The 18,738-nt window shown below is 40.0% G+C and overlaps 1 protein-coding gene across 1 annotated transcript in view; it reads left to right on the top strand.

Moving 5' to 3' along the window:
* The window catches only part of SLC9A2 (solute carrier family 9 member A2), a 34,088-nt gene that overhangs the window by 1,177 nt on the left and 14,173 nt on the right, over window positions 1–18,738 (top strand). Inside the window, exons 2-4 of the mRNA XM_068180328.1 lie at window positions 4,648–5,111; window positions 10,370–10,620; window positions 17,247–17,464. Of these exons, the coding sequence (XP_068036429.1) occupies window positions 4,648–5,111; window positions 10,370–10,620; window positions 17,247–17,464 (933 nt within the window). The remainder of the gene's footprint in view (window positions 1–4,647; window positions 5,112–10,369; window positions 10,621–17,246; window positions 17,465–18,738) is intronic.

Below are 18,738 nucleotides of genomic sequence, written 5' to 3'. Positions count from 1 at the left end.
TAAAACATTTTCATCAAAGTTAAAACTTTTAGCCTCTGCTTGTGACATTTAAATGTACTATGTCACAATGTGGTTAGTGATCAGGTAATTAGGATTCTGAAAAAACAAAAATTTGTACTCACCTCCTGCCATGTCTAGCATTGTAGTTGGGGGCCTGATCCTTGACCCAAGTAACTTGGTCTGCTACCATTACTTGCTGCAGAAATAATGTGTTGCAGCCATTAAGCAGGCATGCATCCTGATGCACGTCTTAATGCATTAAAGGTACATGCTTAGTCTTAAGTATGCATTTAGGTGTTGGCAGAATCAGGACACAGTTCAAATACACTCAAATATATTGTGAACTGTAATAACCAGGAAATTTTGCCTGTTTACTGAAAATTGCTCTGGCTTCTGAGTTTAGATAAAGCAAAAACTCTTGTATAAGCTAAAACTATTGAAAAAGTTTATGTATTATTAAAGGTGTTTATTAAAAGGGAAGCCATTTGAAACATATAAGTACACATACAGACACAATAATATATAACTATTGTAAAACTATACATTCTGCCTATCATGCTATTTTGCTAGTGCATAGGCATCTAAAAAGATAAAAAGCAAAAAAAAAAGTTGCCTGACTGCTCTGATTTTCCAGTCTGATTCTAGTAAATAAGCAAGCAAACAGCACAGGTGAAGAAAAACACATATAATTTTAAAATCCTTTCAGTTACACCATATGAAAGCAAGTGTGGCTAATCTAGGGCATGCTGTTGTCAGTGCGTGTGCGCGGAGCAATGAGGGCCAGATCCAGGAGTGGCCCTAGGTGTGGCACTGCTCAGCTTCACCACACCTATCTGCAGGCGCCCTGACTCCAGGACTGGAATTAGGAACATCCAGTTCTTGCTCCTGGAGCTCTGTCTGTGCTTCCTTATCCAGTGAGTGCATCAGGTAAACCTTCCCAGGTCAGGATCCCATTGCTCCTAAGTCACATTCCACATCAATTTTCACTGGTTTATGCCTTCTTTTCTGTTGAAGGTAGACCAGATAGGCAGTTTTGAACCACCAAGATACCTAAATGATGCTCTGCCATGCTGGTTACTAGGAATGAGCCATATGGCTTGATTCAAAAGGATGGTGATGGGTTTCCAAGCCCATCTCACTGCCTGTGGCCCTAAGAGGGGCCTTCTAAGAGAGGAGGCTCTCTAAAGCATTCCTCTCCTCATTATTTCCTGCTGGGCAGCACAGGCATCTTGCCCCTGCCATGCCAGGCAACGTGAAATCCACCTCGAGACTCCCGCACTGCCCAGGAAACTTCGGTGCTTAATCTGGCATCAAAAATTCCTTTCTGGGGCTAGGCACTGGCTGCTTACACTTGGCACTGCTGAGTATCAAACCTTTATAAACAGATCCATAAGGTCTTTTCAGCTGTGAGGAGCTCAGAAGATAGGGTCCTGTGTAACAACAGCTCTCTCAGTGTGTGAAAGATCCCAAAGAATACCCAACTGCAGCACCTGGTTATGAATATTTTAACAAATATGTTTTCACAGAAGTGCAGTTTCTCCAGAGCTGAAATGTTCCAGCATTTGCTAATTTTTATGGGGAATTTACCTGAAAGGTTTGTCTGATCCTGCCTGTGATCATGTCAATGTAAGCTTGGTTTAGAGGGAGCAAGAAAGGCAGCATAAGAAAGTGATTGTCAAGCAGAACTTGAACATTTTGACAAGGTACATGTTCCCAAGGACACGGTGCTTTTTATTCCAGTATAGGATATGAGCACAATTCAAATTCTAATAAACTGCCTTGAATGGAATTATCTTATGACTACCTCTACTTATTTCTTGTTTTGTGTGTTGATACCAGAGGTGTTTTACTCACATGCTGATGGACTCCATGAGTATATTAGATGGCACCATTGCAACTGAGTATGCTGGAGTCTCTAACCAGTGAGATTAGTCTACATGATCCCAAATTTTGCTTAATTTTTATGCTACTAAACCCACAAAATATTGTGTAACCGATCCACGTTCCCATTATTTCTATGTTCAATCACAAATGCACAATGAGAAGTGTTTCTTCTTGCAATTGAGCTGACACCCTTCCAAGCCTGCTCTCCTGAAAGAAGGTTTAAGCTGTTCAGAGGTACTCAGTGGCATTTCCAGCATCAGAAAGCACTGGAATTCACTCCAAAAAAGAAGAAAACTGGGATTCTAAGGACTTTTACCTTGAAACATACTGAACTTGACTTCAGATAAGTATCCTACTGCCATTTTTGCCATGATATATGGAGGATGCTTACTCAATAAACATCTTCCCTGCTGTTGAAGCTGAGTCACTGCATAACCTGAAGCCCAAGGACAGGGTTAGAGGAGAAGAAAGTAGCTGTAGTCTTGCATTCAGCATTAAAGTCTGAGTATTCCTGTACTGCAGGGGATCTGTTCCCAGGGTGATCCTGACCCTGTGGCTGTGAATCCATCAGAGCAGGGAAAATATCCCTCATTGGGCAGGGCATCTGCTATTGACTTGACATGCGCTGGACTCTAAATTCTAGCTCTCTGTCTTCAGATCAAGAACCACACCCTGCCCCTAATCACCCTTAAATACTTTTCTTGTAGGCAGAAAGTCTTCCAGGAGTTTTGATGCTGTTTACATTAATAAATAGCATATTTCACTTAGTGGGAGGCTTTCTGTTATCTTTAAGAATGGGGTAGAATCCCAAATCTCTGAGAGGCTATGAACTTTCAAGTGTGATTTGTAGAGAAGGAAAGAAAAGATTTTAATTTTTTTTATTCACAGTAGACATTTCATTGCCATTGTATTTACAACTGGTTGTTTTTTTTTGTTTGTTTTTGTCAAAAGCTGCATTTACAAAATTTCCCTTCTCTTGAATTTTTATTCAGGAAATGATTTAAAATTTACTTTTGAAGGGTTTAAAAAACTTTCGGCAAAACCTACTTACTCAGTGGAAACTTGCTGATCATTGTATTGGAATTGTATTGCTGCCACTGCAGAAACCAAGATGAATTATAAAATGTTTATATGTAAGTGGCTGAAAGGTGAAGAGTCAAGTCTCCAACTGCAAATGCTTGATTTTTCCAGGATCATTACCTGTTCTGCTAATATAGGACATTGGTGATTCTGGTTTTGAAGAATGGCAGTGAATTTGGCAGTCCTTCTAATGAGTCACATAGGCTGTGTTTCTAATTATTTAAAGCAGTTTGTGTTCATTCAAAAAGGAAAAAAAATGCAGCTTTAGCTGCTTGCCTTTAAAAATAGCTTTAATAGTTACAGAATATATAAGTAAAAAGTCCATAGATTAAAACAACTTTCCTCTTGCTCCTTCTTAAACATTTGTTTTTACTAATTATAAGTTCAGGCTTTCTTTTAACTGGAAAAAAATCCATGGTGAAAGGAGAGTTAACAAAATAGGTGTTACAAGATACATAACCCTGGCACTGGGAAACTGGATGTAAACTATACCAAGATTGTGGTAATTTAACTGTTTTGACTACAGGTGTGATTTTTACTGAAATAGTTTTACTGAAATAGATGCCCGTTATTACCACACCCAATGTTTCCATGCAGCTCTCATTTAAAATAATTTAAATGCTTTTTAGTTAGGCAGGGATTGTGGGATCTTGTGGGTGTGGATCAATTTCTATATAATTATGTGGGCCAAATATAGATAAGGAGGAGTTCGGAAAAGATTGACATCGCTGGGATCTGGAATGTGACCTTGGTGCATAAGGTTGATCCTTCCATTAGACTGGCCAGAGTAAGTTCCTTCAAACTTTTCCCATTCCTTCTGAGAATTATCCTTACAACAGCCAACTTCTATAAATAATTGGAATCTTTAAATCAAAACTGCATGGCTTTGAGAGTTTTAGAAGGCTAAGTAACATTCAACCACCAAGTCCTCATTCAGAACCTTTTAAAATTAATTTCTTCAGTACTTTGCACAGATTTTTATGAGAGAATCCTGACTCTACTACAATTCATATGATACAGAAGAATGAACATAATAATACAGGCTACAACTTACTGTCACTTTATGGAAAATATGTTGATTCTTGTGAAATTAATTTGGAGGCTCCACTAAAAATAATAATTGTATCTCTAAATGCTTCCTTCTGGTGGTAGGGGAAGTGATGATGGGTGACTGGGTAGAGGTCATGTGCTAGTTTTCCTCACTGGCTTTGAGACTCTAAGAGTAAAAATGAAATTAAAGCACTCTTTAAACTCCTTTGTGAAGCTGTTCAGAGAGGAAGCAGTGGTTAGTATGATTTTTTTTTCTCTCTCTAGATGTAATTTACCCTAGAGAAGTGTTTGGATTGCATTTCTGGAGGATTCCACATTAAAAAAAACAAAACAAAACAAACACAGTTTCACAGAGAGAACACTTGCACACTGTTGCTCCATCCAGCCTAGCTGTTAAGTGGAATGTCTAACTATTAATTTGTCTTTCCACCAAATTAATTGAATTAACTATGTAGCCAGCATATTTGCCTTGACCCATTGTGGATGTCCAGTTCAGTCTTGGCAATTAAAATGAAATTGCCTTATAATTGCTATTTGTTTAGTATAGAAATGACAAGAACAGAATCCAGAATAATCTTATGGATTCTGTACAAGTAACCATTTCCCTTTCTTGTGTTTGAATTTCCTTTGAAGGCTTTCATCTGTATCACAAGTTGCCCTCAATAGTACCTGAAAGCTGTCTCCTTATTCTGGTTGGATTGCTTCTTGGTGGGATTATTTTTGGAGCAGAGGAGAAGTCCCCACCTGTAATGAACAGTGATGTGTTTTTCTTGTATCTGTTACCACCTATTGTACTCGACGCTGGATATTTTATGCCAACTCGTCTGTTCTTTGAGAACTTTGGTACCATATTCTGGTATGCTGTGGTGGGCACACTCTGGAATGCCATCGGCATTGGAATTTCCCTGTATGGAATTTGCCAGATCAGTGCATTTGGTTTGACTGACATCACTTTGCTGCAGAATTTGCTCTTTGGCAGCCTCATTTCAGCTGTGGATCCTGTGGCGGTGCTGGCCGTCTTTGAAAATATCCATGTCAATGAGCAGCTTTATATCCTGGTGTTTGGAGAGTCTTTGCTGAATGATGCTATAACTGTGGTAAGTTACTTGATAAATGATTAATTGATAAAAATGATGAATGATTGTTTACATGCCACTGTGTTGTATCTCTTTGTATTTGGTTATTACAATTTGCTACGAGATGGAAGTCAAGGAGTGCTAGTGTGTCTAATTCTTTAAACTTTAGATTTAGTAATTACAGTAGTCTTACTACTTGAGAGTAATGGTACCATATTTACTGTAGGGATTTTACTGCTGATCACTCTGGTTTCTATATTTTTGCAATTCTTTTACTTCTGTAATCTGAAACTGTAGGTTTTCCTCACCTGCAGAAATGTTGTTGGACAGGAAAGGGAAAGGGTCAGTGTGGGGTGTCCTAGTGTGTTAATGGGGAGGATGGCAAATCATGGAGGCACAGGACCTTGCTGAGGTTAACTTCTTGCATATGCCCATCCACTTGGAACTGCCCTGAAACCACCAATACACTTATCCCAGGCTACAGATGAGATAAGACAGCCACCTGGAGGCAGTAATTTCTAATCATTAACTAGCTGAATTGGGGTTGTGGTGCTGACCTGAGGACAGCAATCTGCAAATTCCATTATCCCCCCAGTGTCCCTCATTTGTACCTGATGACACTGTCTGAGGCATTACTCCCATTTATTCCTGCCCATACAAACCATGTCCTAGCATGCTTTCTGTTTTCTGAGACACAGAAGTACAGTTTGTCATATGCTGGAAGGATCAGAAAGATTCATGAATTGGGTCTGCACTTTCCTGTTTCTGTCCCTTGCTTCTTATTCCAGTCCCATTCTATGCAAAATTGTCCTGTTTTCCCCTTTTCTTGGATTTTGCCTTACATGTTTTTCCCTTTTCATGGACTTTCCCTCGCCTGCTTAACACAGGTATATGTCATAATTTATTCTGAGCCTTGGTATTGATAAATTCTTCTGTTTCTGTGGGAATACTATATTACTTTTTTACTTACACTGCATGTTTTACCTGAATCTGTTGCTATCCAGTCAGCTGAACCACATCTACTCTTACAAGCTTACCTTAAAACCTACCTTTTCTCAATAGCTTACAATTAGAACTGCCTGCCAATATTAACCTGGTAGTTTAAGCCAGTCCTATAAATAAATGGGTGTACATACTGAGTTTCAAAAGGTTTAGCAGTTCAGCCATGGCTGGGTCTGTCTTTAGTCACTCTAGTGGCCACTTGTGCGATGGATGTCTATTCATACTTTTTTTTTTTTTTTTTCTGGAGGAAAAGGATCTGGTTATTTAAAATTTGTTGTTTGGTGGATTTTTCCAACCAAAATCACTTTTCTCAATGACAAAGTCAGGCACTGGGGCAGCAGTTAATACAGCATGATTTGCTAGGAAAACTGCATCCTGATCACTGGCATATTCATATGTGCTATTTCCGAAAGGCAAATTTCTCTAAACCACCATTTTTATAGGAGCTGGCGTGGCAATTTAATGTGTAGCTTTCTTGTAGGCATCATTATTGCCTTCTCTGGAGATTTCCTTATGGCCTGCCTCCCCAGATGCCCTCACAGAGACAGGATAATCTGAGGAGTCTGTAGGGACAGTCCAGTAATGCACCGGCCTTACATATATTTATGAAGGAGTGAAAGGAATGTAGAGTACCTTTGGTCTTACTTCCTATCGCTTAAAGGTAGCACTTGGACAGAGATCAAGTTGTTTCCACATGCACAGAATTGGTCTGCTAATGATTCCTTGTTATGTTTTTGCACACCTGCAATCATGTGATTATACCTAAAATGTGACCCAGGCCGTCGCACAGATTCCTGGGGGTGCCCTTAGAGGACCTTACCTTCCCTGCCCACAGCAGATGCTGCTGGAGCAGCCCTTGCCAGGATACTCAGCCCTGTGCTTGGAGGAGGTGGTGCTTTGTGCTCTCCCTTCCTATGGGGAGCTGACAAGACCAGCATCCAGCAGAGCTCAGAACCTTTCAGCTTTCATCTTCTAGAGCCCTTGAGTGCCACCTGCCCTGGCAGAGGCCTGCAGTGGGATGTGGGGAGGAAGTAGGAAGGGAATTGAATGCAGGTTGGCCATCCATGGGAGCTGTCGAATTCCTATGGCCACTGCAATAATAAAAAACAAGGGGCTATGCAGATAGGCATTGCAAAACACAGTGGCTTCATTACATGTGCTTTTATTAGAATAGCTGTGTCATCTATGCTTTCCTTTCCAGAGAACATGCTCCCACACCTTCATTTTGTATACAAAGAAAGGTGTGTTTTCTTAGAAGCTGCATTTTCAGGTTGTCTTCCATGCATAATAGTTTTTGTGATATGTCTATGCATTTGAATGTTCTTTTTCCCCCACAGCGTAATTTTGGAACTTGAATTTGGCAGAGGACATTATTTGACAATTGGATTCTTGATCAGAGTTGGTGCTTTACCAAGAAACTGAGTCAGACATAACGAGCAAGGTGATAATAAATTATAAGATCACAGCTGAGTGTTAGCAGTTCAAACACCAATTTTGGGCTTAAAATCAGAAAGAAGGAGCCAGTGTCATTATAATAATATTATTTCCATGTTAGAAAACATTACAGCAGTACTTTGTACTCTGCATCTGCTGACAACATTATTTTAGAGTGCTCTAAAGTAATTTTAGAATTAAAAACTCAATAACTGAAAACTGATGAAAATAAGCAATTAGTGTTTCAGAGATACCCTGAGATAAGATTCAAAAGTGATCAGTGACTAATATTGCTTCGTGTGACCTTCAGTGAGTTCAGCCGAAGGCTATTGAGTAAATGAAAACCTTGAACTTCACAAAACCCCCCTGTTCTCACACCAGATGCATTAAAAATGTGACTGAAGTTGGTGTTTGATGCACCTGGAAGTTTAGAGAAATCTCAGTAAAACTGAACTGCTGTAGAGTAAAAGGGAAGTGAACCTGGTTTTGATCTCATTTGCAGCAGTGTAAGTAAAAACCAATAGGAATGAGGTTAAAATACTGTTTATGACATTCCATAGTTGTAGCTGCTGCTTTAACCATGGCTGAGGTACAAAGGAGAAAATTGCTTTTCTTCTTTCAAATAATTTATGGCATTAGACTTGAGTTTTATGAGGATGTCTCCATGTGGAGTAGCAGGCTCCATTCTATTTGCAGGGTGAATACTTTGCTGTAAAGTGACATTATGGAAAGGCTTGGATAGATCAAAATTCTCTGCTTCTTTACAAGGACCTTGCAGTTCTCTTACTTTAGAGACTAGCCTTGTATATATTTATATAGTTACTTTTTAAAATATAAAAAATACTATTTAAAACTCCAATTAAATAAAATAATCATCTTCTCTAATCTGTACCAAGAGAGTATTCTGCCAGGTCCAATTCTGTAGGTGTCTTAGAGAAAAACAGAACTCTGGGATTGTCCCAAGTTTCAATGAGTGACTCAGGGAAACTTTGCACAAAACACAAGTCAACAGTATTCTTCAGTCTGTGATTAATGGAGTCCTGGGAGTGTGTGAAATGAGAGATCCTTGTAAAGTGAGCAGCAAAGGCACTCCTACTGTCAGTAGGTTTAATTCTGGTATACTTCTCTCCATGCAAATCCATAAGGTCTGCAATTCAAAACAGGTGGAAAAAACTATGACATTGCTTTCCTGTCATGCACAGTACATAATAACAAGGAATGGGGAAAAAAGCCTGGGAGTCTGCACAAGGGATTTGTGCAGATGAAAAAGGACACTTCTCCCAAGTGTACTCATCCTGAGAGCATCCTTGTTATCTAATTAATAGTTCATGGTCCTGCTCTTATTGTATTTGCTGCTTTGTAATGAAATTGCTGATGACCATTCTAGGTTTGATTTAACCTTCTATTTTCATGCTTGCTCTGGAATTTATTTTCTCTTTTCTGTTTAATTTCTTTCCTTTCACTTAGCCCAAAGGACCCATAATAAGCCATGTCTTTGCATTCAACTTTTAGTTCTGTAAGACTTACCCAGTTTTGACTAAGAAGGGCTGAATAGCTTATGTTCTGTCCTGTGAGAGAGAACAAGACTGCAAACATGAAAAATCCTTCCATAGCCACTACTCAAACATCTACTTTGTTGGCACAATGCAAGTACTGATAAAACATTGTGATCTCAAATAGCATTCCTGATAGAGAAACCTGTTTGGTGTACTAAGAAGTCCAAAAAGAAAGCAGAGATTTAACTCCTGCAAGCTGTCTAAGATGACTGGTCTACACTGGTTTAGTCTGTGAACCCACTGTGATGGGAACAGGTGCCTGTGACCAAAGTTAGCTCTATACAAGCGGACAGGGTAGCCACCCTGGTGCTGCAAGGCTGGGAACATACATGCAACACCAGGGAATGGTTCAATCTCTCGAGTGGATCTGCAGATGGGACAACCCTTTAAAGTTTCTTTAAGAGTAACTGATTCCATTGGTTTCTGTTTTGGAGAAATCAAAACACTGGATATTAGAGAAATGTGGTCTCTAGATTGTTCTGTTGCCTGTATAAAACAAAAAGGGTCTCTGGCTAAGAAAATACAATAATCCCATTGACCTAGTTTGTTTTGGAGGATGGTTATAAATGCTTTGAAAATTAAACTGGGCAAACACATGGCAACAGGTTTTTTAATGGCAACAAAATACAAATCTCTAGAAATGCTCAATATTTTGAACAGTCTTTAAACCATTGTATTCCTAATGGTCAAGAATTTTGAGAAAGAGCACTGGTTATATGAATACCATGTTTCTTTTACTCTTTGAGGTGGTCACTGTCCATCCCCAGCTGCCTCTACATCCCCTCCTACCCCAGCAGTTTAGATGAATCTGTGGTCTAGTTCAGTACTCTACTTCTCAGTGTCATGTAGATCAAACAGATTTGAAAATAACCTGATTTTTCACTGATTATGAAACTGGTTCTTTTTTTCTCCTTCTGTTTTATTTCTTTTAGTCTGGGGAAAATCTGAAATGTACGTTAGGAGCTCTGTAAATAAATGATTTTAAAGAAGAATTAGATAGATTTTTGCTACTGGCTCCCAGAGCAGCACAGGTGAAGAAATCTGTCCCATTTGCAAAAGTGAAGTAAATATATTTACTGGGAGTAAATATATTTATCTGTCCTTTGTATCTCTCTGGTATATATGGATGACAAATAATATGCCAGATATAAATAACAGTGTATCCAAAAAGCAAATTCAAGGTAGATAGAGAAATTCAAAGTTCAGCATTTAAGCAGAGGAGCATAATGACATGAAGGGAAATTAAGAATAGTTCAAAAAGATAATGTGCTTTCTTTTTCCTCATAGGTCCTGTACAATTTGTTCAAGTCTTTCTGCCAGATGCGCACAATTAAGGTTATTGACATATTCGCTGGGATTGCTAACTTCTTTATAGTGGGGATCGGTGGAGTATTGATTGGAATCCTTTTGGGATTTGTAGCAGCCTTTACCACCCGTTTCACCCATAAAATCCGAGTGATTGAGCCACTCTTTGTCTTCCTGTACAGTTACTTGTCATACATAACAGCCGAAATGTTTCATCTCTCGGGCATCATGGCGTAAGTACCCCAAACTTCAGTAATCATAGCATCCAAGTAAGAATGCCAAAGGAAATTGGAGAGAGGATCAGCTTTTGCAAACCTTGCCATGTGGCATTGCTCCCCAGTGCATGGCAGAGTTGCTGGCTTGAGGATTTCTGGCCTCTTCCCTTCCGCTTCTGCCCCATTCTCTCAGCTTGCCACCACACCAGCTGTGTCACTAAAACTGCTCATGGCATCACATCATAAGCTGTGTCTTTGAAATGTTCCAAGTTAAAAATATTCTCTTGTATTTTCAGTGGGCTTATTTTTAACCCAGGTCACTTTGGTGACCTGTGTCCTAGTGTGACCCTTCAACTAGTCATAAGGGCATGGGTGTGGAGTGGCCCATGATGATGTAGGGGCAATGGTGGCAGGGAGGGAGTGACAGTGGTAGCAGGGAACTTCATGAGCTGCCTTCACTTTCGATGCCAATGTATTGTGAAACGGTGTTTAACAGTTAGTCATGTGAGCAGGCAGTAAATACCATTCAATGAAGACAATGTATATATCATTAAGGCAAACTTCTGCTGGATTACAGGCACAATAAGGATTGGCTGAATATGAAGTTTGCAATGTAAAGTTTGCAAAGTCCAATGGTAATATAATCCTATAGTTTAGTATCTTGATACATGTGCCTGTGTGTTACAATGTTCTCTGTATACATCATTATGTATAAAATAATATTTTTCTTCCCACTTCCAACAGACAGAAATATTTTCACTTCTGGTTTTCCACTCCTTGTCTTCAGTAAAAAAAGAGCACAGCCTCTCTCTTCACTCTGTTTTTACTGTAAGGACTTCAACATTGAAAAGAGCCTTTATGACATTTGATATAATGAAATGTTTTGCTCTGGTTCCAAGTAATATTTTTAAAGTCAACTTTGTTTAATGACTTTTTGTTTTTCTAGTGGCAACTATGAGTCATTCAGGCGTGAGGAGCAGAGTTTTTTTTGAAAGCTCAGATATTACTGCTGAGTGTCACTAATACTCGATAATACCTCACCTGATTATTATCTTTTAGGCAAGTGAAGATAGGTTTATTATCATAGGCATGCCAGTATAAGGTTTTCTGGGACTGGGAAGCAATTTACAAGGAAACTTATGGGTGATGATTTCAGTAGTATAAAAATAGGAATATGCCATGAAACAACAAGGGTTGGAACTTTAATGTAAGTAAAAAGCTAAAGATTACATGGGTTTCTTTCTCTGATATGAGCCTAAATAAAGCAACATATGCATCCACTTTGACCGAGTTCATAAATGTGCCATCTCTTTCCATAGCTTCTATTCATAGCATTTGTGTGGTTTCTAGTTTCCTCCACCTCTTAAGCCAAATGTCCTTGACATCCTATGATCAAATACTTAAAGGGTTTCTAAACCAAAAACATGTGGCTAAACTGGACACAAAAAAAATTTAGGCAGTGTTTATGAAAATACTGATTTGGACCTGCTGCATCCAGGACACAATGGATAGGGCGTGGCGGGTCTGCTGGTGGATCAGGGGACCCACCACATGCCAGTGCCTGCCACCAGCACACCAGTTCTTCCCACAGCACTAACAACCTGTTCATTTTCATTTGTGCAGTGGCCCCTGAGTGGGTGCAGAACAGAAGAGGAAACACAAAGTATTTTCACCCTCAAACAGCATGGTAGAAAATGAGTTATCTTTAAAATGTTCTGTCTGTTTTTGTCTCTAAGCATGCTTTATAATAGCTGACAGAACTATGTACACCTGTAACATCCCAGCTGAGACAGAAGGGCTCTCTGCTGCCATGTAGGGTCTCAGTTGCTATAAGCCATAAAGCTTGTCCCCTCCCAGCAGTGCTGCTGACAGCCAATCTCTGCATCCCCTTGGAGTAAATCTGCCCCGTTCTTGTCACATTTCTTTTGCCTTTGAACTACAGAGAGTAATTTGCTATGTGTCACAGTGCAAAAACACACACCAGTGTTAACCAGAGTTCCCTGTCATTTTTTGCAGCAACTGACTCACGTAAGGATTGCTTGGGTCTGATTTAAAAGTCAGCCCTCCTTTGAGCAGGCAGTTGGAGCAAATGACCTTGGAATGTCCCTTACAACCGAGATTATTTACTGCTTGCTTCTGTGGCCATTTATAGTTCAGCCTATGAGCAATAATTGCCTGGTCTCCCCTTTTTCACCCATATCCACATGAGTCTGATACTGATTCCCACTTCTGATTCCCACTTCTTTCATAACCAGGTTTATAAAGATACTCAGTGAGACCTTGTGGTTACATGCTGTACCATACTTTAGGGGAAGGACATGAGCAGGAACGTACACTGTTAACAAATAAATAAGATACTTAGACAGATTGCCTCATTCCTGGGCAAGCAGGAATTCACTGGCAGAGGAATAGAAGGCAATGAAAGGCACTTGTCCCTCTTCTGATAAGTTTGTGTACCCATTCTAAGGATAAACGATTCTTGAAATGTCCGTGTATAACCCCTGCACCAGGTTACCTGGCTGAAACAGTGAAGGGACTGAACCATGTCCCTGTGAGCTGCAGTGAGAAAATCCTCTTCAGAAGGAGAAGAAAGAGTTTCTGCTGTAACTAGAGCTGGGCATGAATGAGGATCACAGATGCAAAACACACAAATCTGAATCGGAACTTTATTCACTTGCTTCCATGCTGCATTTTCTGCTTACTAATTTCTCATGAAGGCTGTGAAGCAGCAGAATTTTTAATATAGGTTTCGTTGTTTTTTTTTTTTTTTATTCTTTTGCAACAATGAATTAGCAGGCTGAAAGGAGCAAACATTGAAACTACTGTAAATTTAGTAGGTCAAGGAAACTTGAGGATTGGACCCAGTGGCCTAGTTTATTGCAGTCCTGACAGAAACTGTACTGTTTATACAGTGAGACTTTTATTCTTCAGAAGTACAGAATGTTGCAGGTTAATTGCAATGAAGTGCTTTTCCCTTCCCCTTCTTGACCAAGCCAACTACTCAGGTCACAGAATTGGAAGTCAGAATTAATGTATGTGGGTAAAAATGTAAAATAAAACACATCTAAGCTTTGGCTTTGATTATTGTGACAGTAAAAATTTAGTTTGTGAAGAACTTATTATAATAATGTATGTAAAACCTTGCATAAAGACATTGATTTTATATTAAATTTTAACACTATATACCCACAAAATTTTCAAATGAAGGAGACTTCAACTTTTTTTTTCTTTGTAAATAAATACTCTAAAGAGATACCTGATTCCAAGTGAGCAGTGATTAGGTGTGGAATATTGCTTATCTGAAGAGTAACAAATCGTGTGCAGCTCTATTTCTTGTAGCATTGAACCAACTCCTCAATTGCTTGACACTATTTGAATGAATGCAAAATGTGACTGAAAATAAAGAGTGTTGTCCCTTTAAATTCTAGTGGGTAAGCATGGTAGGTGTTTTAAGTTACAGCTTGCAAGGATTCTGATTAATCTGGTGACAGATTCTTATCAGACATCCACTTACCTCAGGTATCAGACATCTCCATTACCTCAGGTTTCAAAAACAAACCATGTCCAGAGCATGATTCCCTGCTCCCCGTGCTCCAGGGCTTTCCTAAATTACTATAATCATGAAAACTATTTATTTTAAGAAGGTATTAAATAGTACTGCGTGTTTTGTTGTGCCTTTGATGCAGACCTGACAGTCCTAATGCTTCAGGGCACTGAGCTGCTGCTTCGGGACTTTGAAATGACTCTGGGCCTAGACATGGCTGTTTTCCAGCCCACCCACTGCCTTCTTGCTCTTTTGCATTTGCTGCCCCTGCACTTGCCACTCCACTGAGTGCCATCGGCCACAGTAGCCGGGTGCAGCAGACTTGTTACACTTGTGCAGATAAGCAGTGTACACACAGGAGAGCTGTCACAACCCATGGCTTAGCCTGAGATCTTTGTAGCTGTGTCAGTGCAGCGAAGAGCTGGTTTGCCACTGAGTTTGTGACTTTTGGTGGGTCAAAGTGTTAAGTGGATTTGAGAAGATTTGTGCATGTACTTTTGTGGTTGATCATCAGAACTGTGTACAAACTGAGGAACCTGGGAGTGTTTGACAGCTTCTGGGCTTGAGTGCATGTCCTGACCAAGCTGCTGCTTCTTGTCAGGACAAAATCCATGTGTGTGCCAGGTCTTTTCCCACTTTCTTGCTCAGGCACATGATGGGATCTGTTGTAAGACCTCAGTCTGGGCAACCGTAAGATCAGAACAAGGAGGAAAGCTGTGAAAAGCATCATCAGTTTGTCAATATTGGCAAAAAATTCAGGACCTCTGTTATCTTAACCAGGTGCTCAAACTAGAAATGCTACCTTAACTACTTAGTGTTTCAGGGAGAAAGCTGGCATGCTTATGAAATCTACATTGTATCTTGCACAGTGGACCCTGTGTAGTCAGGATGAGCTCTGCTTCCCAGGCAGCATGCTACCCGTGGACCACATGGGATCTTTCTGTTCAGGACTGCGGTGAAATCAGCTGACAATGAGGAGAGAGCTGACAATTATATCAGTACTAAATATAGATGGGGGTCTGGGATAGTCTTAGTGAGGCTTTCTTCCTTCTCAGACATGGAGTTTGCTTAGGGTTGGAGCTAGTCTTTGCATGTCAATGGACATTTTATTTTGTGCTGACTAGATCCTTCTCCATCACCAAGTATAGGTGGATAAAAATGCAGGGTGAAGGCCAGGTTAGGTGCACTGTTCTGCCTGTATTTGTAAGCCACTATCTGCCCCATCAGACTGCATCTGTCTCCATATCACATCCTCTACCTTGGATTTTCTTCACTTTAATGTATATTCAGGGTCTCTGCTGCTTGGGAGAGGTCAACAGAGTACACTGTGTCCTCTCCCAGTGTCCACATGTCCTCTAAGACTTGTCCTTCAGAAGTATTGTTGCCCAGCCACTTTGGGGATGTAGATGTGGCTCCATGTAAGAGAATGAAACTTCTGGACAAAACTAATTAATCAAGGGAAATGTGTTCAGAGTCTGCCAGTGACTACAATCTGATCTGCTGCTACAGACTTCCTCTTGCAAAATGCAAAGAAAGTTCACTGTATGGAAGTCCTTTTGAAGTTACTGCTGCTTCTGGGATTCCTCTTGCTTTGCATATTTTTTTTTAAAATCCCTTATTTAGAAGATAGAACCCAGGCATGTGTGTTCATATTGTCAGTGAGGTTTTTCTGAGCTCTATCCTAGTCTGCCTTTCCATTTAAATTCACATTCAAGGATGTTTGGTTCAGAGTGGTACAGAGATGGGGATCTTGGCTTAGAGGCAGGACATGCTTAGCAGAAGACTTTCTGCAGTGAAATCTCCACAAGACTTGGGACATTTCAAGAGAAATTTTCAGACATGCTATCAAACTTGCCCTCCTCCCCCATGAGAGAGAGAAGTGTAGAGATTTCAGCATGAAGAAATAGCCCCTATGTTAGCAAATACTTATATCTGAAAACCTGGAATAAATAACCGTAGACAAGTTGGCTGTATTCAGAAAGACAATGTAAATACATCTCTCTTTCATTGTTTAGATTTAGTGTGCTAAAACGTTTTAGCACAAACTTTTATGGGTTTGACTGAGAACCCGTACATGGATGTGGATAATGTTTTTCTCTGGGAAATCAGAGCAGGTGTTGTTGCTCTAGACAGCAGAACCAGGAATGACAGTGGTTTGACAATGTATCTTGCCTTAGTTGTCCTCCCTGATAATTATTAGTTAGCTCAAACTGTCATTCCCTACACTGAGCCACCACCTTGGAGTTATCCTCCAGCCAGCTCTGCTAACTACCCTTAAACTTTTAAATGTGTAGCTGAGTGGTCCTCAGCCATCCCTGTACTGTGGACAGCCGTACTGAGCAAGTGATGTACAACCAGTAATGTCATTCTTTGCTTTTCCCAAGGATTAGCAAACTCCTTTTGCTAACACAGAAAATAGACTTGTGGGTGCATTTACAGTAAGCCCTTTCTTTTCTCTCATGTATCAGCTGAGATGCCCATTTCATTCATTTGTAAATGCTTTAAATGTGCAGCAGCACCAGTATGATTTCTGGTGGTGTTTTTCTCCTATTCAGCCCTATGTGCAGGCAGAGCAGGTCTAAACTGATGAAGGATGACAAATTGTCTGTAGCCTTGCTGCTTACTTTGCTTGGAAAGAAGAGCTGGCTACCATCACTGCCACTGAGGTTAGGTTGGACAGCTGCTGGTAGGGAAGGAGGGAAGTCCTGCCCTGCCCCAGGATATGCAGTTTCCACCCTGTCTGATGTCCCTCAGCAGCAAGAGATGCAGCAACTCCTGTTTTCCAAGGCTGTTCCTGCCTTTCCTCATCTCTGCCCCTTTCAAAACAGAGTTGGAGTAACTCCTGCACAGATCATGTGCATTTAGTATGTGAAAAAACTCTCCATACACTGATGTCTCCTCAGAAAACTTCCCATTGCAGAAAAAAAAAAGTCAGGCCCAAAATTGTAGGTTCACCAAGCCTGCAAATTTGAGATTGGTTTTGGAATAAGTTATGCTTTGCATTTTAAAGAGAACTATGGAAAATGAATAATATGTAGATACAAGAGAGGCGAAAAAAAAAATAAAGCCAATGAAATATGGGGTAATATTTGCCTTTCAGAATTACAGCTTGTGCCATGACCATGAATAAATACGTGGAGGAAAATGTTTCTCAGAAATCCTACACAACGATAAAATATTTCATGAAGATGCTGAGCAGTGTCAGTGAGACTTTAATCTTCATCTTCATGGGTGTGTCTACAGTTGGGAAGAACCATGAGTGGAACTGGGCCTTTGTAAGCTTCACCCTCCTCTTCTGTTTAATCTGGAGGGCACTGGGTAAGCAAGTCTCAGACTATGGGTTAGTATTCTTTGCAAGTGAAATGTTTTATCTCTTGTCAAGTAGAAAATGCCTGAACTTAGACAGAGACCCATCAGTTTGTAGAATGGTTTTTGTATTAGTAACATATCCTATATCGCAGGGTCAGCTTCCACCTTTCCCTAAACCTAAAATCAGTTTTGCCCTGATCCTGCTCACCTAAAGTGAGGGGCAGTCCGCTTGTTAATCACAATACATGTATTTAAGTAAACATTTATTTACAAATAAGCAAATTGTGGTAAAAAGAATTACCAGTAATTCGGGAATTAAAAAGGTTTTGGGGGGTGTTTGTTTGTTTGTTTGTGGGATTTCTTCCTTTGTTTTTTGGTTTTGTTTTGTTTTTAATTTTTGTTTACTAGCTTTGGGATTTTCACAGTCATTGACATAAATAGTATCAAACCAGGAAATGCTGTAATTGAAGTGTAAAGAAAAACTCCTGTAAGAAACTGATCCCTCCTGATTTTACAGTACTAGCTCTTTTCCTTTTACTGAAAGAGCTAAGTGCAGGGCAGGCTGGTAGGTCTTAAATCTGCTCCTCTCCCCAGCTTCATCTCTAATGCTTCAGTCCCTGCATGTGTAAAGGTGTGTCATGTTCTAATCCAGCTCCCAAGTCTCCTTCCAGAGCAGAAACCTGGACTACTTTCCTACTGCACCTGCAACCCCACAATCAATATGCTGAATAAATATGCTGAATCAATATGCTGAAAAGCAGTCAAACACCCTGATTGCTACCCAGCTCTTGCTCCCTGTGCTTGCTCCCTTCACCTGCCTTTATACTTTTACTCCAATCTGCCACAACCCTGGAACCTTTTCCAAGGCACACCAGCATGCAGTGGCATCTTGTCCCCCCATCCCTAGTCCTGCATCCTTCCTGTCTGAGTAACATACTGCAAATAGGAGTTTGCAGGGTTCAAAGCACAGACTGATGGTGGGGACAAACCAGGTTTCAAAATCACCTCAAATGCAGTGAAAAAGTAATTAGGAGTCTTGGTCTATACTGACACAGAAAATTATTGTTGGTTTAGAGGTGTAGTCTAGCAGGTAGCTGTCTTGTAGAGATCTATTAGCTGCTTCAGGTCCTAAATCCAGCTGATTTGATGTGTTTAGCTCACTAAGTATGTTCAAAATTATGTTCCTAAGGCTTTTTAATTTAATATTATGGTATTTCAAGCTGCTAAGTAATGTTTCATTTTTACAAGAATATATATTGAAGAAGCAAATAAAAGGTTAGAAG

The sequence above is a fragment of the Anomalospiza imberbis genome, chromosome 2 (genome assembly GCF_031753505.1).
Source record: "Anomalospiza imberbis isolate Cuckoo-Finch-1a 21T00152 chromosome 2, ASM3175350v1, whole genome shotgun sequence".
NCBI classification, from domain to species: domain Eukaryota; kingdom Metazoa; phylum Chordata; class Aves; order Passeriformes; family Viduidae; genus Anomalospiza; species Anomalospiza imberbis.
This window is presented reverse-complemented; position numbering and strand designations above follow the sequence as displayed.